The sequence below is a fragment of the Neoarius graeffei genome, chromosome 24, assembly GCF_027579695.1.
Source record: "Neoarius graeffei isolate fNeoGra1 chromosome 24, fNeoGra1.pri, whole genome shotgun sequence".
Taxonomy (NCBI): domain Eukaryota; kingdom Metazoa; phylum Chordata; class Actinopteri; order Siluriformes; family Ariidae; genus Neoarius; species Neoarius graeffei.
The window spans coordinates 46,718,417-46,742,645 of NC_083592.1; the positions used below are offsets into that span (position 1 = coordinate 46,718,417).

Below are 24,229 nucleotides of genomic sequence, written 5' to 3' on the forward strand. Positions count from 1 at the left end.
TAACCTAACCTGCATGTCTTTGGACTGTGGGGGAAACCGGAGCACCCAGAGGAAACCCACGCGGACACGGGGAGAACATGCAAACTCCACACAGAAAGGCCCTCGCCGGCCACGGGGCTCGAACCCAGGACCTTCTTGCTGTGAGGCAACAGCGCTAACCACTCCACCACCGTGCCGCCCGGATGATGAAATTATTTATATTTATTTTAATCTTGCACATATGTAAAATGACACAATGTGGTCCTACGATGTGTAGTATATTTTTCACCTTCTGGAAAATAGTGAATGGGGGGCTTGCTTGGTGGTTTTTGTTTTTAGGAGCTAACAGCTAAACCTGAAAATACAGCACCAACCAACAAATTAGGACCAGAATTGTTCATTTGAACACAAATGTATCACTGTAAACCAGGGCTTTGAACCGGTTCAAGGAACAAAAACGAAAACCGGGAACTTTTTCTATTTCACATGGAACAGAAACGAAACCAGAAACTTTATTTTTTTTTTATGTTCCGGAACAGAAACGCTTATTAAAAATAATGGTAACCGGTTAATACCGGTTTTTATTTCGTTCCCCAAAGTTTTCGTAGCCTACAAATAAAAAAGTCATTCTTCTCCTGCACAAGTTTCTATGACCCGCTGGGGTTCACTTCCTGTGTGACGTTCACTAGACGTTCGCTGACTGAATGGAGAGAGCGGGAGGGTGGACTACTATCACATCTCCACATCTTAAATAAGAGGTAAATATTGCAGTCTATCGTTATTCAAAAACGTCAATTTCAAACACGATATCAATATATTTGTCCACGTTAATGAGAGGCTCGCGAACATTAAATGACGTTAACCTCTGTTAGCCTATCAATGCATAGGGCCTGACTAGCCTTTGGTAATACACTAAACGAATTATCTTTCATTTTTGGCACTTTTTCTGTTTGTGTAGATGGGAAGACATACTGAGAATCCAAATCGCCAACATTTGAAATAATAATTGTTTTGAATTATTTCTTGTCTTCTTTAATGAAGGTTGTAATAGAATTAGCCTACATTTGGCTTAAGCTGGATGAGACCGAGACATACTTTTATAGCCATTTGTTAAACAGCTGACAGGGAACGTAATTAACCGTTCCGGGAATGAAATTTTTTTGTTCTAACCGGTTCGGGAACGTCTATTTAATGGTGGAACCCAAAACCGGAAACGTTAAAATTCCGTTTCTGTTCGGAACGAACCAATAGGAAAAAAATTCTGGTTCAAAGCCCTGCTGTAAACATTTTTCATGTGTTTCAGAATGGAGACTATTTTTTTTTAAAAGGAGCTGGCACTAATTGAGCATGAAAAGTCACTCTTAATCCCATGTGCTATGTACAGTAGGCTAAGTCAAAGTCCCTCCCGTACCAGGACTTGGTCTTCCCATGCAGTCTCCCATCCCAGTACTAACCAGGTCCTTCAGGAGCACTGGGCAGCACCAATCTCCTTTTCTATAGCCCTCTCTGACTCTCGCCTATTACATAGCTAGGGTTACACTGAGGAACTGGTCCTCTGGCAACCGCGAGAATTTGAGTCCCTACTTGCATTTGTATTGTGGCATGCCTCACCAGATAGCAGTAGGTACCATTTTTAAAGGAGATACGCAGAACTATGGCCTCACTTTTTGTTTATAAATGCCTTGAGACCTCAAGAATGGCATAGGAATAGTTTTAAGTGTTAACAATAAATCTAGTATAGTAATTTTTACAATTAAAATTATTCATATAGGTAGCAGTCTGAGTGAATGACCTTGACATCTGTGATGTCACAGCGGTAAGGCTATTGGTCTCATCGCCATTTTCGCAATACTAAAACACAGAGCTATCTGCAACTTCGATCCTCCATTTTGAGCTAATTTATCACCATGCCACGTAGATGTGTTGCTGGCAGGTGCAGCAACACGACAGAAGGTGGATTTATGTTGCATTCATGGCCCAAGAATGTTCAAACTGCAAAGATTTGGATGCGTTTTGCGAGAAATTCACGGGCACATTGGACGCCTACGAAGTGGTCTCTCCTCTGCTCTGCACATTTTACTGAGAACTCATATGAAACCTCTGATCTGTTGAGGAGCGTTGGCTATAAGCCTGTATTGAAAGAGGGTGCAGTACCAACAATTAAAGGAAAAGAAAACTACAAGAAAAGGAAAGTAAGTTCAGATGCACCAGTTCTCCCGGACTGTGAGCTGAGCAGTAATGGCGGAGTACTCAGTATGGAGAATGAGTGGATCAGTCGTCATATTTCTCTGCTGGATATGCTTGCCTCAGCAGCAATATCTCACCCTTATGTGGAAGAAGCGAATGAATGAATGAATAACTGAACGAAGAACTGAAAGTCAGATTGTTTCAAAACAATCAGCCACTAGCTCAGCCTTCAAGAAGCGAGAACACAGACAGGTAAGATGCGACTCTCGTTTGGTTACATCACAACAACAACAACAACAACACTCGTTGGTTACCTGCATTTAGATTAATACATGTAACTTATATTGTGTGTTTAAGTTACCAGTATAAGATTATTTAATTTGCTTCAGAATGTGATTGTCTCAGTTCATCTGATTATTTAATTAGCCTTTTACGTTTTATCAGTGAAAATGCATGCATGTACATTGCATAAGCTATAACACCTATCCTGTTTTATTGAGGGTTACACGAGACTGTCAGTTCAATTCCATCCAATTCTCTAGACGGCTTTGTTCTCTGGCTTTGTTTCGTAAGGTGGGGGCCTCCGTGGCCGACGCGTTACTATCGGATTCACTTTCCAATGGTTTGAACTGATACGGTTCTATGTGTATAGCAGTAGCATGTACACACACTCTAATTTCAGGACTATCACAGTCAGATGTATTACTATCTGAGGAATCCAAAGAATCTCCAATAAATCCAAACGGAGAGGCAATTGCAATCACTTTCGCCTGCCGAGTCTGGTTTTGGTCTATAGCTGTCAAAGGCCTCGGCCTTAAAACCGGTTACCGCTGTGATGTCACTCACTCAGGGTTGGCTGGCTCAAGCAGGGCAGCTCGAATGCCAACTTTGCGGTCGATTTTAACTCTCAAAAATATATATTTTTTATTCCCGTTAATGCAGCATACAAGAGTCAAGGATGGAGATACTATCCACTCAGAAATGTATTTAAAAATAAAAGGTTCTGCGTATCTCCTTTAAGATGGTCTTTGGTATGACCTGACCGTAAGTAGAACTTGCAACCTCCCGGTCAAGAGGCAGACATGCTAACCAAGTTCAAGTTCAGGTTTATTATAAAGCCCTTTAAAAACAACAACAGTTGACCAAAGTGCTGTACAGTCCATCTAAGATGAGAGTAATTAAATAAATAAATAAAAATAAGTAAGAATGAAGTGAATATACATAATCATATATAAAACCTAAAAGCAGATAAAGGACAGAGACATAAAATCACACATAGACCCTAAAAGCAAATCATGGACAACAGACATGGATCTTCACTATACCAAGTCACATAACATCACACCACTCATAGAGAGTCAAACGCCATGGAGAAAAAGTGTGTTTTCAGGCGGGACTTGAAGATGGGCACTGAGGGGGCAAGCCTTACATGCAGTGGGAGTTCATGCCATAGTTTGGGGCCTATAACTGCAAAAGCACAATCCCCCCTACTCTTTAGTCTAGAGGGTGGGACAGTTAGCAGTAGTTGGTCAGAGGACCTCAGTGATCTCAGGGGTGTATGATGATGAAGGAGGTCTGCTATGTAGGATGGGGCTAAATGTTTCAGAGACTTAAAAACAAACAACAGAATTTTAAAATGTATCCTGAAACGCACAGGGAGCCAATGGAGAGCCTTCAGAACAGGTGTGATGTGCTCACGCTAGCGTGTTCTGGTCAGGAACCGTGCCGCAGCGTTCTGAACAAGTTGGAGCCTTGACAAGGAAGAGCAGCTAAGACCAGCATACAAAGCATTACAGTAATCAAGGCGGGACGTAATAAAAGCATGTATAGCAGTCTCCAGATTACTAGGAGATAAAAAAGGTTTGACCTTTGATAGGAGTCTTAAATGGAAGAAACTAGATTTGACAACAGTATTTATTTGTATCTCCATTTTGAAGTCTGAGTCAAAAATTACACCTAGATTTCTTACTGAATCTTTGACAAAAAGACTCAGAGGGCCAAGGTCCAAGTTATTTTTGCAGGCCTTGCTGGGTTTGCAGAGTAAAACCTCAGTTTTGTTTTCATTTAAACTTAAAAAATTCAAGGACATCCAGACTTTAATGTCCTCAAGACAATCAATGAGCTTAGAAACTGACTGGGAGCTAGTGGGCTTCAGTGGCATATAAATCTGGGTATCGTCAGCATAACAATGAAAGGAAATGTTATATTTCTTTAAAATGGAACCTAATGGCAAAAGGTAGAGGGAGAAGAGGATAGGGCCTCTATGCCAGCTCACAGTACAGTAGGCTAAAGCCCCTTTAAAACAGAGATATTGCCATTAAGAACACCCATCAGTATGCCAGCTTTGGTTGTTTACACTGAACCAAACAAAGTTGGCACAAAGCTGGCCAGTGTGTGTTTTTACAAAACAAGCCAGTGTTCCGGAACCAGAGGCGTGACAAGCATCAGCATCTAGAGTGATCTATAACATACTACACATCAGAAAGACGAACACCCCGAGCACACGGGCAGCACTGCTTTCCAAACAATAACGGCGGGTGAACTGAGTGTTGAGGTGCTTTTGCTAGTTGTGTACATTTATACCTCTCTTCAAACGCAAGCAAAGTTTCTGAGCAACTTGTCTGTGTGATCAGAAACATGTTGGAGAAGAAACTGAAGAGCGATTTGAGGCAGAAAGGTGCATGAACCTTCGACACTCTAGATGGAGACGTTTGAATTCAGGTTGGGCTCGGAAAGAAGAATGCCAATGTCAAAAACCTCACACTCCTGCTCCGCAATGCTGGCTGTCCATTTTACACAGTCTTCAATTCAGGCCAGGTTCAGGCTCAAAGGTGGAAAAAATGACCCCCGTTCCATATTCGGACCTTTCACACAGAATTAAGAGGTGGAATAAAGGTGCAACGTTCCTGCCTTGAACAGGCTGTGTAAACGGGGGCTTGAATCAAGACTAGCTGGTTAGCTAGTTGTAAACGGAAAGCTTGAGCTAAGTGGCGAAAAATTATATGTAGAAATCGTTTTCCGACAGCGAAAAGTAGCCATGCTGCATCCTCGAGGCTGGGAAATAAAGTAGGCTGAGTCTCTGTGCAAATTTACAAATTGGTATTTTTCACTGTAAGTGTGATTAATTTCCATTAAAGGACCCATGGCATGGTGGTTTGTTGATGCTTTAAACGGGCTCGTGGAGGTTTCCGGATGTTATATCCGCAGCCTTTCTCGAAATGAACCCTCGGCACGTAGATATAGCCTCCTGGGAGAAAGCCCCATTTCAGCGCTTTTCCCAGTGCGTCGTTTTGCTAATGAGAAGCAGGAGGCGGGGAAGGGTAGAGGGTGGGGGCGGGTCTTATCATTAATATTCATGACATGTAAATGTGTTACCTCTGATTGGCTAACAGCACTGTGACGCTACCTCCAGTGGGTCAGAACAAGCGGATGTGGGTGTCTTACTATGGCGAGAGAGAAGGAACAAACCGCGAAGGGAAAAATACCGCGCGCTGACGTCATCAAGGTGTGACGCGAGGAAATAAAATAAATTCAACAAATGTTTGGGTTTTTACTGAACAAACAAACAAATAAAATGAACGAGTGACTTAAAAAAAGAATGTGGGTGTCTTTGTAAAAACTGTTTTGATTGGCTATTATAACAGAGCATGCTGCATGCTTTTTGGTTTTGTAGCGCAGAGTACCTGGCTAACTGCAGGAAGCGGTTAGCTGCACAGCTAATGTAGCCATTGCAAGGCTAACGTGGCACCGATTTTAAAACACGGCAAAACGACTTAACAGTTATACACTTACTTGTTCGGTGTTTGTGGCTGATGCGGCAGGGATGCTTGGTACGGACCCAGGCCTCAGTGACAGTTGATGTGCAAAACCTGCCCTGTACTGTCCCAAGTTGTGGAAACATTCATCAGGAAAATGCTTCCGACAAACATACACCGTCTTAGGTAGACTCGACGGCGTATTATTGGAGTAAATAAAATTAAGCCACTGCGTCTTCAGGGGCTCTCCCGTCAGCAGTAAAAACAGACTCTTTTCTGTGTTGTCACATCCATGTATAGCGCAACTTCCATGTTTGGTGGCAACTTTTGAGCTGGGCGGGCAATCCATACAGTGGGTGGGAATCCGGGGGGGGGCGTGGGGATCATCTCCCTTGCTGACGTAGGCAAGGGAAGAGTTTATCAACGCGCCGTTTTGACGCGCCATTCTCAAATGTTGGGCATAGTTTGGTTTACACATTATGAAATTTCTAGCCACTGGGGTGACTTAAGAAGGCCAGAAGAACTCATTTTAACGTTAAAAAACCTCAGAAAGTGAAAATTTCATGCCATGGGACCTTTAAAAGCGATTTTTGTGAGTATTGCAAGCCAAGCTATTAGTAAAGAGTTACATTAGCACAAAGCATTTTGGTAATTGGCATATTCTCTACAGCGTTAATGCTGTTGTGCAAGCTAGAGGACTGAGTTCTGACTATGCGGTGGTAAGACTGGCATTACTCACTCACTCACACACACACACACACACACACACACACACGGCAACAGTGCCAGAAAAAACTGTTTGTGTGTGTGCGAGAGAGAGATATACTTCTCAGTACAATGTCGATTCACTGTTCGAAAACAAGCACACTGCTACCAGCCCACACATACATACAAAAAAGACAGAGAGAGACAAAGCGAGAAGGGATGAGATGCCTATCATTATTTCCCTCTTGAACACCTTACTATCTCTGACCGTTATGTAATCACACTCTGCTTTAAGCTCACACCAATATCTAATCTAACATTGAACACAAGCACAGATTTCATCATAGATTAAAGGAAATAAATATCCACAGTCATAGGCGCTTCGAGATGATGTCATCTGAGAGGGTCAGGCTAGGACAAGATTTAGGTCCCAATTTTGGTTCGCTTAGCAATGTCAGAAATCGGATAATTTACAAGATATGAAGTCACTAACTAGTGTAAGAATCGATCATTTTTTAGCTAACAAGCAACTTAACCCCTACGCTGGTATTTACCGTATATCCCAGGTGCGAGGGATACGCTGATTTCCAGGTGATTAGGCTATATTGATTTATTCTATCCACATTCACTGGATATGAGCAATCACGCTCTCTGATTGGCTACTCTACTGCTAGGATATCAGCTCATATACCATGAGTAGAGAAAAACAAAATGGTGGACCGTGTTGCTGAACCAACCGAGGGCGAAATAAAAACTCAACTCGAAAACAAAACTCCAAAAATACCAAAAAAAAGCAGCAAAATATTTGATGGTAAGAACGTATCTTTTTTTAAAAAATTCAAGAATTATTATTATTATTATTATTATTATTATAGCATTTTTCACAAATTGCAACTGTCATTTGTTTACATTCTAAGCAGAAATTATTTTCTCGGACATTTTGGATAAAGTTTTTATTCATCAAATTTGCAAAAAATAAAAATATTCCATTTCTCAAAATCCAGTGAATGTGGATAGTTATTCCACTCAATCTCATTGTACATGGCTTAGAGCCAACTCGGTGCTATGCGCCTCGTCGGCTATCAGCTCATGTACAACTCGATTTCGTAGAATATATATATATATATATATATATATCTCATCTCATTATCTCTAGCTGCTTTATCCTTCTACAGGGTCGCAGGCAAGCTGGAGCCTATCCCAGCTGACTACGGGCGAAAGGCGGGGTACACCCTGGACAAGTCGCCAGGTCATCACAGGGCTGACACATAGACACAGACAACCATTCACACTCACATTCACACCTACGGTCAATTTAGAGTCACCAGTTAACCTAACCTGCATGTCTTTGGACTGTGGGGGAAACCGGAGCACCCGGAGGAAACCCATGCGGACACGGGGAGAACATGCAAACTCCGCACAGAAAGGCCCTCGCCGGCCCCGGGGCTCGAACCCAGGACTTTCTTGCTGTGAGGCGACAGCGCTAACCACTACACCACCATGCCGCCCATATATATATATATATATATATATATATATATATATATATATATAAAATTTTAACACACTTACTGACCACTTTATTAAGTACACCTGCTCATTTATGCAACTATCCAGTCCGCGAATGATGTATCAGCAGTGCAATGCATAAAATCATGCAGATACAGGTCTTCAGTTAATGTTCACATCTTCATGCACATAATGCATTTTTCTAGTCTTCAACTGTGCAGTTTCTGGTAAAACGTTCCTTTTCTTAGCTCACAGGACTGGAGCTGAATGTGTTCTTGTGCTGTTGGAGCCCATTCCCTTCAAGGTTTGATGTGATGTATGTTCTACGATGCTTTTCTGCTCACTGTGCTTGTAAAGAGTGGTTATTTGAGATACTGTCAGCTTCCTGTTAGGCTTTCCTGTCAGCTTAACCCAGTCTGACTATCCTCCTCTGATCTCTCTCATCAACCAGGGGTTTGAGGGGATGACGTTTCTCGGGATTTTGTTTTGTTGTTGTTTTTCACACCATTCTGGGTAAACTGTAGAACGCCAGGAGATCAGCAGTTTCTGAAATACTCAAACATCTGACACCAACAAAGTCACAGAAAATTGAATGCCATATTTTCCCCATTGAGTGAATGAGCAGGTGTACACGTGTTCCTAATAAAGGAAGACTTGTACAAAACACACCACACGTGTATATATATATATATATATATATATATATATATATATACACCCACTACTCATACCATGAATCCATCATTTACAGTACCAGTCAAAAATTTGGACCCACCTTCTAATTCAATGTTTTTTCTTTATTTTTATGAATTAAAGTGAGACTTCCTTTCGATTTCATAAAATCTGTGAAATTTAGTTCCCTCTGAAATGTGGTCATTTCTGTTATATCTCACAAAATATCAGGCCATTCTATGGCTGGGAAGTTATTTAATTTGAGGGGATTAAAGCAAATAATGTGCATGAAATTGCTCGCTTCGCGCAGTCAAGTAGACAGAGGAAGTCCGTGTGTGTGCGCATGCGCAGGTTTACCTTTAACCGTGCACTGACAGTTCCATCATTCTGTCGCTAAACGAACAGCTGATCACACCGAGGTGCTCGCTGAGCACCGATATTTATTAGTTTGGTCCTGCATTTCCTTTCCTTCGTATATAACATAACGTCTTTTCTTCTCGCTTTCCGTTACTGTAGTCGGTCTTTCACATTTCATTTGCACACTCTGTCCTCCATTCTTCTCTCCTATTTCAAATTTGTATCCCACAATGCCTTGCATGAACGGAGAAAGCCCACCACGTAATGCATGACATACTATCTTGAATTGAGTCATGGTGAAGCAGGAAAAAATAACAGAGAATTTAGGGCCACGTGGCCCTAAATTCATTAATTGTTCTATTTATTAAAAATTAAATTAAATTAAATTGGAAGTCTGTGATTCAAATTCAGTAGCTTTCGGTCCACTAAAAAAATAATTGGGTATCAGGGAAAATTCTTTTTATGACCTAGACTTGAAAAATCTGAAAGGCAGTACAGCTTTAAAAGTCACTTCAAGTCTTAAAAGTCACTTGTCTTAAAGTAATGATGGATGTTTTTTCTCTTTACTTAGTTGAGCAGCTCTTGACATAATATGGATTACTACAGTTGTAGAATAGGGCAATTTACTGCATTTTTATTATTTATTATTTACTGTTTGATCTCAAACACATTAAGAAGGCAAGAAACTCGTCCACTAATTAACTTTTGACGAGGCACCTGTTCATTGAAAAGCATTCCAGGTGACGACCTCATGAAGCTGGTTAAGATAACGCCAATAGTGTACAAAGCGTCAAGGTAAACGCTGGATACGCTGAAGAATCAAAAATATAAAGCATATTTTGTTTTTTAACATGTTTTTGTTTAACACACACACACACATATTGTGTGTGTGAGTGTGTTATTTCATAGTGTTGATGTCTTCAGTGGGCGGCATGGTGGTGTAGTGGTTAGCGCTGTCGCCTCACAGCAAGAAGGTCCGGGTTCGAGCCCCGTGGCCGGCGAGGGCCTTTCTGTGTGGAGTTTGCATGTTCTCCCCGTGTTCGCGTGGGTTTCCTCCGGGTGCTCCGGTTTCCCCCACAGTCCAAAGACATGCAGGTTAGGTTAACTGGTGACTCTAAATTGACCGTAGGTGTGAATGTGAGTGTGAATGGTTGTCTGTGTCTATGTGTCAGCCCTGTGATGACCTGGCGACTTGTCCAGGGTGTACCCCGCCTTTCGCCCATAGTCAGCTGGGATAGGCTCCAGCTTGCCTGCGACCCTGTAGAACAGGATAAAGCGGCTACAGATAATGAGATGAGATGAGATGTCCTCAGTATTTTTCTACAATGTAAAAACAGTCCAAATACAAGCATAATCATTATTTCTTGCATAAAATAGTGAACATGCAGAGATGGACAAAGTACCCAACTTCATTATTTAAGTCAAAGTACAGATCCCACTGGTCAAATGTTACTCCAATACAAGTAACTGAAAGTTGTCCAGCCAAATTGTTACTTAAGTTAAAGTACTGAAGTACTTGCTTTTAAAAATACTTAAGTATTAAAAGTACATTTTCTGTCAACGCATCAATGTATTATTGACTCAACGCTTATAATACCTCATGCCGTTACCAAGGACAAAAATGTGAATTCACAAAATGAACGCATGCTGTGCCAACATGGTGGTTTAATGTTAAGCTAGCTAGTCAGTGAAGCTCCACCTGACATGCTAGCAAACTCTTTTCAAACTCAAAATCATATTGGGTAGCTAACGCTACTAGAAAAGAAAGATTTCTACATTCTGTTTATTTGGCAAAATTATGCTAAAACAAGTTTCTGAAAGGACTTCAGATAAGTTAATGTTATTCATGTTAGCATAACTCCGTTTTTACATGCTAACAGTGTCCAAGTTAACTAGCTATGTGTAAATATTAGCCGTGGACAAGGCGATGGCAACTTGGCGGGCAAATCCATAGAAAGTCATTTGACTAACCAGACTGCATAGCTGTTGCAACATTATCGCTAGCTCTAAAGCACAGACAACTTTGTTGCAAGCTTTCTCTTGGAATAAAATGTTTATATACCTCATGCTTCCAAAGGTTGGACGGCGAGTTTTTATAGGCCGTGATGTGGTTTGTTTTCGGCAAACAAAGCAAACATTTAGAATGAAACGAATCTTTAATCCTTTCAGAAAACTGAAACATGGGTTCATGGGCCATGAGTGCGTGCATTTGCCAGAAGAACCACCTCCTTCCATTCTGCCATCAACTGATCGTGTTAAATAATGCTGCGAAGAAATCTCATCTCATTATCTCTAGCCGCTTTATCCTTCTACAGGGTCGCAGGCAAGCTGGAGCCTATCCCAGCTGACTACAGGCGAAAGGCGGGGTACACCCTGGACAAGTCGCCAGGTCATCACAGGGCCGACACATAGACACAGACAACCATTCACACTCACATTCACACCTACGGTCAATTTAGAGTCACCAGTTAACCTAACCTGCATGTCTTTGGACTGTGGGGGAAACCGGAGCACCCGGAGGAAACCCACGCGGACACGGGGAGAACATGCAAACTCCACACAGAAAGGCCCTCGCCGGCCACGGGGCTCGAACCCAGGACCTTCTTGCTGTGAGGCGACAGCGCTAACCACTACACCACCGTGCCACCCTGCGAAGAAATCACTGATCTTTATTTTATACAGTCTATGGACGTGACGCAATGCTAGTGATTACTGATCGGCTGTCTCAGTGTCACCTGTGAAAAAAACAATCACATTTTAGAAAAGAAAAGAAAAAAACACCACTTTCAAAGCTGCTTCATAGTAACGAGTAACGAGGACCTTGATAGAAATGTAGTGGAGGAAAAAGTACGATATTTGTCTTTCAAATGTAGTGAAGTTAAAGTCATAAATTTCCAAAAAAATAATACTCAAGAAAAGTACAGATACTCAAAAAGTGTACTTAAGTACAGTACTCAAGTAAATGTACTTCGTTACTGTCCACCTCTGTGAACATGTAATTCAGGGTTTGGATATTTAAAGGGGTACCAAATATAATATATACAGTTGCTGATGTGACAAAGTAACGTATTCTTAAGTATTCTATCAAATTTATATACTAGAAAACAACGAAATATCTTGGTAATTGTAAATATAATACTTTATACGCTAAACCGCACAAGAGTCGCCATTTTTAAAAGACCGTGACGTCAGCGCTACCCACTGCACTAGCGGAACTCTCCGAAATAGAGGAGATAAGCGTGTAATCATGGCGTCGGGTGCATCAAGTGAAAGCGACAGCTCTGTCGAATCATACGAAGAGATCCCGCAAGACACACTGCAAGCAGGCTATGGCTTAGAAGGGTACCAGTTTGAACCTAGGAGAGGTACTCTCGACTCCGGTGATGAAATAAGAGAAGAAAGCTCGGATGACGGCGAGGATGAGACTGATGCTGACCATGGGCATGGCGAGCGTGGGGCAGAGCGTCTGCGTGCAGGTGACACGGCGTGGTGCTCGTGCGGAAAATGTAACATGGAGTTGCTCACGAGTCCAGCAGAATCTATTTGCTGCAATGAGATAGGCGCCACCCGTGGACTTGCGAAATCGTCGCAAGAGGCAGAAACAGGTATTTCACACGTGCTATTCCCAACCTCAATGAGCCAACACAACTGGGCACATACATACGTCATGAGTGTTACGCAGAGAAAATGAACGTGCATTCTGATTGGATAAAATTAATATCATGGCGGGCTGTTCAAACTGCGGAAATAGTTTGCTCGAGCTACTTTCAAAACACTATAACTTTCCAACCTTAGAACAAAAAACTTTTGTAAGTCTTGAATAAGGTTCGTTAATGTGTGTTTTATTGTTATATTTACTCTATATATTGCCCTCTGTTCCCCTTTAACCCTGCTCGTCCTGTTAGGGGGAAAAAAAAAACCCTGTTTCTTCAAAATGCAATCTAACAGCACTGAATGTAATTTCTTAGTGTGGTAGATAAATCTGTTCGTGTTCTACTTCAGCATCAATTCACACAAACATCACAGTGAGTGTATCCCGCAGGCACTATATCCAAATAAAAATCTTTTCCTGTACGTTCACTCTCCTCACTTCCACGAGCTGGCCTGATCCATTAACAGAAGGAGCTGCTACACTGAGCTGCCTTCTTTAGCACACATTCTTGCTGGTTTTGTTTGTTTGTTTGTTTGTTTGTTTGTTTGTTTGTTTGTTTGTTTGTTTTTTAATTCATTCTTTTCCGGGCATTGCACTGCAACCGGCACGTGTACAAAATTAATACTTGTCATGTCCATCATTAATGCTGGTCCTTCAAACAAGTGCAGACTGTAAATCGGACACAGTGTTTCCATTAGTCATCTGTATCTGGGCACCCAACCTAAATCTGTCAAAACTCTTTATCAGGTCACTATGCAGTACATACTCTATAATATATATTTAACAGTTATTCCACGATGGTTAGCGCTGTCGACTCACAGCAAGAAGGTCCGGGTTCGAGCCCCGTGGCCGGCGAGGGCCTTTCTGTGCGGAGTTTGCATGTTCTCCCCGTGTCCGCGTGGGTTTCCTCCGGGTGCTCCGGTTTCCCCCACAGTCCAAAGACATGCAGGTTAGGTTAACTGGTGACTCTAAATTGACCGTAGGTGTGAATGTGAGTGTGAATGGTTGTCTGTATCTATGTGTCAGCCCTGTGATGACCTGGCAACTTGTCCAGGGTGTACCCCGCCTTTCGCCCGTAGTCAGCTGGGATAGGCTCCAGCTTACCTGCGACCCTGTAGAACAGGATAAAGTGGCTAGAGATAATGAGATGATGAGATGAGTTATTCCACGAAATCGAGTCGTACATGAGCTGATAGCCGATGAGACACTAAACCCTGAGCTGTCTATAAGCCATGTACAATGAGCTTGAGTATAATAACTGTTTTATTCTATCCACATTCACTGGATTTTGCGAACGAGAGCATTTTTATTTTTATTTTTTGCAAATCCAATAAAAAACTTCATACAAAACACCCGACAAAATAATTTCCACTTAGAATGTAAACAAACTGGCGAAATGACCGTAGCAATTTGTGAAAAATGCTGTAAAAATAATTCTTGAAAAATAAAAAAGATACGTTCTTACCATCAAATACTTTTATTCCATATTTTGTTGCTTGTTTTATGTTTCTGAGGTTTTCTTCTTCTTCTTCTTTTTCAGGGTTTTTTTTTTGGCGGTTGGCAAACCAACTTAAAGGTGCATTACCGCCACTGACTGGGCTGGAGTGTGGAACAGGAGATATTGGGGGGAAACAAACTATATTCTTTTAGCTATTTCTCTTTCTTTGAAATACTTGATGATAATTTTTGGGGTTTTGTTTTTGAGTAGAGTTTTTATTTCACCCTCGGTTGGTTCAGCAACATGCTCCGCCATTTTGTTTTTCTCTACTCACGAAATATGAGCTGATAGCTTAGTAGTAGAGTAGCCAATCAGAGCATGAGATTGCTCATATCCAGTAAACGTGGATAGAATAATATCTGATATTCGTTACCTTTTAGAGACATGATAAACTTTGAGAAAATTCAAGATAAGAGAAAAGCTTGCTGTGAAAGCCCAGTGATTTCAGGGGTTTGTCTGGAATGATACTGATTTTGGAGACCATTACACAGTCCTATTATATAAAGTAAGGTAAGCCTGACTGACGGACTTGTCTTTCATTGAATACTACAACCCCGATTCCAAAAAAGTTGGGACAAAGTACAAATTGTAAATAAAAACGGAATGCAATAATTTACAAATCTCAAAAACTGATATTGTATTCACAATAGAACATAGACAACATATCAAATGTCGAAAGTGAGACATTTTGAAATGTCATGCCAAATATTGGCTCATTTGAAATTTCATGACAGCAACACATGTCAAAAAAGTTGGGACAGGGGCAATAAGAGGCTGGAAAAGTTAAAGGTACAAAAAAGGAACAGCTGGAGGACCAAATTGCAACTCATTAGGTCAATTGGCAATAGGTCATTAACATGACTGGGTATAAAAAGAGCATCTTGGAGTGGCAGCGGCTCTCAGAAGTAAAGATGGGAAGAGGATCACCAATCCCCCTAATTCTGCGCCGACAAATAGTGGAGCAATATCAGAAAGGAGTTCGACAGTGTAAAATTGCAAAGAGTTTGAACATATCATCATCTACAGTGCATAATATCATCAAAAGATTCAGAGAATCTGGAAGAATCTCTGTGCGTAAGAGTCAAGGCCGGAAAACCATACTGGGTGCCCGTGATCTTCGTGCCCTTAGACGGCACTGCATCACATACAGGCATGCTTCTGTATTGGAAATCACAAAATGGGCTCAGGAATATTTCCAGAGAACATTATCTGTGAACACAATTCACCGTGCCATCCGCCGTTGCCAGCTAAAACTCTATAGTTCAAAGAAGAAGCCGTATCTAAACATGATCCAGAAGCGCAGACGTCTTCTCTGGGCCAAGGCTCATTTAAAATGGACTGTGGCAAAGTGGAAAACTGTTCTGTGGTCAGACGAATCAAAATTTGAAGTTCTTTATGGAAATCAGGGACGCCGTGTCATTCGGACTAAAGAGGAGAAGGACGACCCAAGTTGCTATCAGCGCTCAGTTCTGAAGCCTGCATCTCTGATGGTATGGGGTTGCATTAGTGCGTGTGGCATGGGCAGCTTACACATCTGGAAAGACACCATCAATGCTGAAAGGTATATCCAGATTCTAGAGCAACATATGCTCCCATCCAGACGACGTCTCTTTCAGGGAAGACCTTGCATTTTCCAACATGACAATGCCAAACCACATACTGCATCAATTACAGCATCATGGCTGCATAGAAGAAGGGTCCGGGTACTGAACTGGCCAGCCTGCAGTCCAGATCTTTCACCCATAAAAAACATTTGGCGCATCATAAAACAAAAGATACGACAAAAAAGACCTAAGACAGTTGAGCAACTAGAATCCTACATTAGACCAGAATGGGTTAACATTCCTATCCCTAAACTTGAGCAACTTGTCTCCTCAGTCCCCAGACGTTTACAGACTGTTGTAAAGAGAAAAGGGGATGTCTCACAGTGGTAAACATGGCCTTGTCCCAACTTTTTTGAGATGTGTTGTTGTCATGAAATTTAAAATCACCTAATTTTTCTCTTTAAATGATACATTTTCTCAGTTTAAACATTTGATATGTCATCTATGTTCTATTCTGAATAAAATATGGAATTTTGAAACTTCCACATCATTGCATTCCGTTTTTATTTACAATTTGTACTTTGTCCCAACTTTTTTGGAATCGAGGTTGTATAACCATGTTTTATATTCATACTTAATCTATCATGAACTTTGCCATGTCGTACAGGAATCCAGTGTGACCATGAGCATTATAATGGGAGGGTTTTACGTACTGTGTCCATGGAGAAGAATGAGGAAATAACAGCACGGCCGAGCACAGATTGCTTTTTCTCTCCTCTCTGCCTCTCTATTATTCTGCAAACACGTGCTCTTTTGGAGAAATGTGTTCAGCTGCTGCACACATTAAGCTTCCCAGGAAGAAAAACAAGTACAGAAAGCACATAAGGGCGAAAGACAGAGGAGACTGAAAGGACAAAAATCCTAATGCAGTTGCAGGTCCCAAAAGCAGGAACTCATGAGTCGAATTGCACACAGTATTTTTAGAGTACAACAGCAGCAACTGGTTTGAAATCTAACCGGAAGGGGCTACATTTTCCATAGATGAGCATCATTTGCTGATATAATGCAGGTATATTAGTGATTTGGTTATGTATGAGCCAATTATTTACATCTTGCACATAGTAAATATCATGTTTATAGTTTTTAGACCTAAGTTCTAGATAATACAGAATTATTGCAACAATCTTACAAGAAAGGGGATGACTGAGAGGTTCACCACACTGGCTAATTTAATGTTTCTTATATTGAATATTTAACAGTTATTCCACAAAATCGAGTCGTACATGAGCTGATAGCTGATGAGGTGCATAGCACCAAGTTGGCTATAAGCCATGTATGATGAGATTGACTGGAATAACTGTTCAATTCTATCCACATTCGCTGGATTTTGAAAAACAGAGCATTTTTATTGTTATTTTTTGCAAATTCCATAAATAAATTTATACAAAACATCCGACAAAATCTTTCCCGCTTAGAGTGTGAACAAACTGGCAAAATGACAACAATTTGTGAAAAATGCTATAATAATAATTCTTGAAAAAAAATTCTAAAGATATGTTCTTACCATCAAATACTTTTATTCCATTTTTGGTTGCTTTTTTTGTATTTTTTAGGGTTTTGTTTCCGAGTAGAGTTTTTATTTCATCCTTGGTCGGTTCAGCAACACGCGCCGCAATTTTGTTTTTCTCTACTCATGGTATATGAGCTGATAGCCTAGTAGTAGAGTAGCCAATCAGAGTGCACAACTGCTCATATCCAGTGAATGTGGATACAATAAATGTAGTTCTATCCGTACTATGATCATGAAATAAAGAACCGGAAGTTAGTTACAGCTGGACAAGTTATGCAGTCCTCTCTGTACAATGTGTCACACTTCTAGTTGACCCTTCTGGCATCTGGTCTTCCGCAGCAATTACAAACCTTTCTGTTTAATAGCATTAACCATTTTGAAGAAAATGAAAGATAGAGACATTTTATCTATCGCATGCTGCCTCAGTAAATTCCTGTGAAATCAAATAGTAAGAATTATAATGTTTTGTTTTAGTGTGTAACCACATTTGTGCAGCTGGTAAATAATTTCCATCCATCCGTCCATTATCCGTAACTGTTTATCCTGTGCAGGGTCACAGGCAAGCTGGAGCCTATCCCAGCTGACTACGGGCGAAAGGCGGGGTACACCCTGGACAAGTCGCCAGGTCATCACAGGGCTGACACATAGACACAGACAACCATTCACACTCACATTCACACCTACGCTCAATTTAGAGTCACCAGTTAACCTAACCTGCATGTCTTTGGACTGTGGGGGAAACCAGAGCACCCGGAGGAAACCCACATGGACACGGGGAGAACATGCAAACTCCGCACAGAAAGGCCCTCGCCGGCCACGGGGCTCGAACCCAGAACCTTCTTGCTGTAATGCAACAATGCTAACCACTACACCACCGTGATAAATAATTTAATTCTATTTATTTGTACATTGATATGTATCTACAGAAAAATTAAAATAATGGTTTATTGTGTTGCAGTATTGTATTGTGCAAGCCATTAGGAGCTATCTAAGAATGCAGGCCTTTATATACAGGGGACAGCGGGGACACCTGGGACAAGTTTTCAGCTTTTGTAGATTGCAGGTTGCATCACATTCATATTGCATTCGAGAGTATTTACTATCCCCTCTGACCACAACATTAGTTTCTCAGCTTGTCACATATACTGGCCTTCAGGTTTCACTTTTTTATCATTATTATTTTTTTTTTTTTTGCAGGGAGACATGGGACACTGAAGGGAGACATGAGACATTATGTTGGGAAACATGGGACATAGTGGAGAGGCATGGAACTAAAATAAAACACCTAGCTTAATCCTACATGTTTAATTTTTATTTATTATCAAAACGTGTGGAGCGGCACGGTGGTGTAGTGGTTAGCACTGTCGCCTCACGGCAAGAAGGTCCGGGTTCGAGCCCCGTGGCCGGCGAGGTCCTCTCTGTGTGGAGTTTGCATGTTCTCCCCGTGTCCGCGTGGGTTTCCTCCGGGTGCTCCGGTTTCCCCCACAGTCCAAAGACATGCAGGTTAGGTTAACTGGTGACTCTAAATTGACCGTAGGTGTGAATGTGAGTGTGAATGGTTGTGTGTCTATGTGTCAGCCCTGTGATGACCTGGCGACTTGTCCAGGGTGTACCCCGCCTTTCACCCGTAGTCAGCTGGGATAGGCTCCAGCTTGCCTGCGACCCTGTAGAACAGGATAAAGCGGCTAGAGATTATGAGATGAGATCAAAACGTGTAACATATTAAGTGTATGAACACACAATGCTGGTACAGTGATAGAAAAATGTCAGTTTACCCAAAACCTGACACGACGAAGCAATTCCATTCTCAAGAAGGAATGAAATAAACTTCATCCTCATGCAGGGACACGCCCACATTTTTAACTAAAAATTTTAAACAATTTTATATTTATAAACCACAAGAAAAAAAACCTGTAACATCATGAACTGTCCCAACTCTCCCCATCTGGACATTTTGAAAAAAATATCCTTAAATGTTTTGGGGGGTTTTCCCAGAATGTATGTTAAATCAATAATAATATATCTGGTCACTCTAGTCTACGTACTTTAATTCCTAACAATTCCCCAATTCACCAGCGTACATTACACCATAGAATGGAGGCGGAGGCGAAGTAAAATATACAAGTTTTGGTTGATAAAATATTGAACTGCACAAACCTTACTGCAGTGTCCAGCTTTATGGCTCCAAAGGAAGTAGGTTACTCTAAGGGGCGACATCTAACTTCTGATGTCATCTCAAACCTGATTGGTTGAAATTAATTTATGGGAATACAAACTGTCCCGAGTCTCCTTGTCCCAACTCTCCCCGCTCTCCCCTATAGTATTTACACCACAGTGCTGCTGAATGTTCGATCTGATTGGTCGGAATGCATTGATTCATTTTCTATAACAGCAGCTCTGACAGTTGTACAAGACAAATTATATTAATGTGCTCCTTTTACTATGTTAATGTTTCTATAGCAACAGCTCATTCACAAGGGCTTGTATGGCAGAAGCTCCACGTAATGCAAGTCTAATAATAAAACACGTTCTTATTCAAAAAACAAAAAACACCACATGTATTCTCTGACATGGTGAAGCTTTCTGTAAGGACAGATTTATTTGACATTTAACACTCTAAGTCTTTTGTAACAGTCTGTATATTTTCTCCCCTTTCAGCTTTCTGGTTTCTTAGTAACATGACATGCTGCTTTTTTTTTTGTGTCTTATTAAAAGTTCACTACATTAGAGTCATTTAGTAGATGCTCTTATCCAGAGCAATATACAACATACCCAGAGCAGCCTGGGGAGCAGTTAGGGGTTCGGTGTCTTGCTCAAGGGCACTTCAGCCATTCCTGCTGGTCCAGGGAATCGAACCAGCAACCTTTTGGTCCCAAAACTGCTTCTCTAACTATTAGGCCATGGTTTCCCCCCACTATGTAGGATTTATGGGGATCTATGAGCTGAAATAGAATTCAGTATCCATAAGTATGTTTTCACAAGGGTATAATTAACCATAACTACGAATCATCCTGTTTTCATAACCTTAGAATGAGCCCTTTATATCAACATAGTGTACGGGTCCACTTCCACAGAGCCGCTACAGTAACCCAGAACAGACAGACCTCAAGAAAGCACCTTCCGTGTTCAACATCTTTATAAGTGGCAGCATGAATCTGAAAGGAAGCACTGGAAGGAAGATGAAGAAGAAGAAGAAAGGAAGGAAGGCAAGAAAGAAGAAAGAAGAGGAATCAGTGTTTGCTGGCTCAAAAGTTTGAGAACCCAAATTTTGAAAAATGGAGGATCGTTTTTATTATTTAGCAGGAGAAAAAGCAAGGGAGAGTGAAAGTAGTAGTTACTGGAAATACGCTATGGACACCTGACAGGCTTGTAGTACTCGAGTCTGACTCATGCCCTAATTTTAAGGACTCATGACTTGACTTGGACTTGAACACTGATGACTTGGACTCGGACTCGTGCATTAACTGCATTTGGACTCGTAAATTCGGATTTTTTCTTTATTTTTTGAAACATGCCATAATAATTTGGCATAACATATTTATATCTACATTCATTTTTGTACTAATTTCATGCAAGAGTATCATACCTGCACCCCTTGGCGTGTGCATCAGATAGACTCTTGGGCGCACTCTGAACAGCGCACATGCCATAAACACTCACACCTGCATAGGATTAAGGCGCAATCAGCGTGCCTATATAAAAACTGTGAAAATGCACTTACTTTGCGAAGTATTGAGTTGCATTGCTGACACATTACCAAGCCTTATTTCCTTGTTTGATTTCCTGATCCCTGATTTCCTATTTCTCGTCTTTGTTTCTGCTGAGTCTACGATAGCCTGTTTGTGCCTCGCTCGACCTATTGCCCGTTTCACTGTTTTACAATTTTGCCTGCCGTTCTGGATTGTTTACCGTCTTCACTTATATTAATAAACACACCTTCTGCACTTACACCATCTCCCAACCACCTCTGACAGAATACTTCACACTCCCCAATAAAGAGAATGCACACTCACCTGTTCATACACCATGTTCAGGAACAAACTCATGTTAATGGCGCTAAAACAGCTACTGTCACATGGTGCGGTTGGAGTCTTGTTCTCGGACTCGGGTCGAATCAATAGTGGACTTGACTCAGACTCGACTCAAAAGTTTCTTTAATGACTTGGACTTGAACACTGGGGACTCGAGACTGGACTCGGACTCGAGGTTTAGTGACTCGACTACAACACTGGGACCTGATGGCCACCGTACTTTCTAATAAATGCGTGGAAAGGGACGGGGGCATTCAGTTGGTCGAATCCTACAGAGTGGACCTTTAACTTCAAGAGAGATAGAAAAAAGGAAGGCTGTTGTAGGAATGAGTGTTTACAACTATAATGACTAACTTTTGTCACAGATATTCCACAACACTATAAATGGATTAAAAGTATAACAAACCATGCATTAATGAATGAGAAATTGCAATCATTGGAAAATTGCTGTGGTATAAAAGTAATAAAACATGTTGGGAGACACCGTTATTGGAAAATAACTCAACTCTGGAAAGGTAACAGCATCACACCACCCTGATGCTGATTATTTTCCTATTACAGCATGGTCTGTTGTGATTTATTCCTCACACATGTTGCGAGAAAAATGTCCCTTATGCCAGGATCAGACAACATGATATTTTTCCTTTATGATGGTCACCATGTCAGATCAGGAGGTCATGGTGCCATGAATTCTTGTTGTGTCTTGTTTGGGAGACTGGCAACACTCGACCCCGACGAATTCATGTCCTTATGTATCGTCGGGGAAGAGGGTCAAGAAATTGTCAATCATGGCTATTAAGGACTTGTCCAGGGTGTACCCCGCCTCTCGCCCATAGTCAGCTGGAATAGGCTCCAGCTTGTCTGCGACCCTGTAGAACAGGATAACCGGCTACAGATAATGGATGGATGGACTATTAAGGAACACGTTGTTGGAGTTGTCAAACTAGGTGAGAAAATACAAAAAGTTCTGGCATGCTAGATTTTTTTTTTTTGTCTGGACTTTGTGATTGGGGCATCGCAGACGCCACATTGCTTTTCTTCGATAATGTCACACTACAAGACCCATTTGTCTTTCCTGACTTTCATATTTGGGCCTGAAGCAGGAAATTTGTCAACCATGATCAAATCGTGTCAAAATTGGGCTGTCGTCTGATCCTGGCATCCAAAGGGCGTCCAAAGTTTCAGAAATTGCTTTGTATGTACACTACCGTTCAAAAGTTTGGGGTCACTTTGAAATGTCCTTATTTTTGAAAGAAAAGCACTGTTCTTTTCAATGAAGATCACTTTAAACTAATCAGAAATACATTCTATACATTGCTAATGTGGTAAATGACTATTCTAGCTGCAAATGTCTGGTTTTTGGTGCAATATCTCCATAGGTGTATAGAGGCCCATTTCCAGCAACTATCACTCCAGTGTTCTAATGGTACAATGTGTTTGCTCATTGCCTCAGAAGGCTAATGGATGATTAGAAAACCCTTGTACAATCATGTTAGCACAGCTGAAAACAGTTGAGCTCTTTAGAGAAGCTATAAAACTGACCTTCCTTTGAGCAGATTGAGTTTCTGGAGCATCACATTTGTGGGGTCGATTAAATGCTCAAAATGGCCAGAAAAATGTCTTGACTATATTTTCTACTCATTTTACAACTTATGGTGGGAAATAAAAGTGTGACTTTTCATGGAAAACACAAAATTGTCTGGGTGACCCCAAACTTTTGAACGGTAGTGTATGTATATTCCAAAATGAAACACACACACACACACACACACACACCCTGACCTTGACTGCATCTCCATGGGTGACCCGGTCAAACACCACGTCATTGACTCGAACGATCTGGTCTCCCACGCGGAGTCCCTCTCGTTCTGCTGAGGAACCGGGCTCTACCAGAGACACGTAGATCCCCACTCCGTGCTCCGCGCCACCCCGGATGCTGAACCCGAGGCCCTCGTGGCTCTTGGTGCGTTTCAGGGTCACGTGACGCGTGTCGTCCTGCGCTGTCCCTTCAGCCGCGGTGCTGAAATCTGCCGCGGCAGCAAAGTGCACTGAAGGCGCGCGCGCGTGGGCGCTCGTCATGGCGTTCGCGTGATTTACCTCTCCAGGGAGGTGCGTGTCCACGGCAGACGTAGGTGGTTCCGTTTTCAAGTACAAGCCCTCGGACGTGTACTGGTCGAACAGCAGCTGGTCTGCGCGGGGGAGCACGAGGCGCAGCATGGGCAGCAGCTGCCGTTTACCGGGCGTGTCGAGGATCACTCTGAGCGTCTGTACCAAGTCGTAGACGTTGCGCTTGGCGTGGTACACGCTCAGGCAGTGCGCGAACTGCTCGCGCTCGGTGTCGCTGAGCAACACGTGCAGAGAGTCGTGCAGCCGCTGGACGTTCACGGAGAGAGCGCGACCGGCCGAGCCCACCGAGTTCGCCCGGGACTTGAGCGACACGCGCTCCAACTCCGAGCTCATCGCGCGCGTGCGTGTGTCCAAAACGACCACCTATTCACTAGTGCACACTAAGTGAGACACTTTTACCGTTTCATAGTCGGGTCCGGAGGCGTGTTGCACACGATCTGGCGCAGTCCTTTAGAAGTCACACGGTGCTCTGGAGGAGCTCAGTGTCCAAACGGTACATAACGGATATAAAACACTCGCTGTGCAGTGTGTAGGGAATAGGGAGTAGGGAATGGGGTGACACTACAGAACCGAAGCCAATTGAGACCCCGACACTCGGTGACCCGTCATTCTGCACTTCAGTTCTTTCTCCTTTAGTGTGTGT

The 24,229-nt window shown here is 42.0% G+C and overlaps 1 protein-coding gene across 1 annotated transcript in view; it reads right to left on the reverse strand.

Moving 5' to 3' along the window:
- whrnb (whirlin b) overlaps window positions 1-23,919 on the reverse strand; it is a 191,102-nt gene extending 167,183 nt beyond the window's left edge. Inside the window, exon 1 of the mRNA XM_060907385.1 lies at window positions 23,242-23,919. Coding sequence (XP_060763368.1) covers window positions 23,242-23,919 — 678 coding nt within the window. The remainder of the gene's footprint in view (window positions 1-23,241) is intronic.
- Window positions 23,920-24,229: the final 310 nt, after the last annotated feature.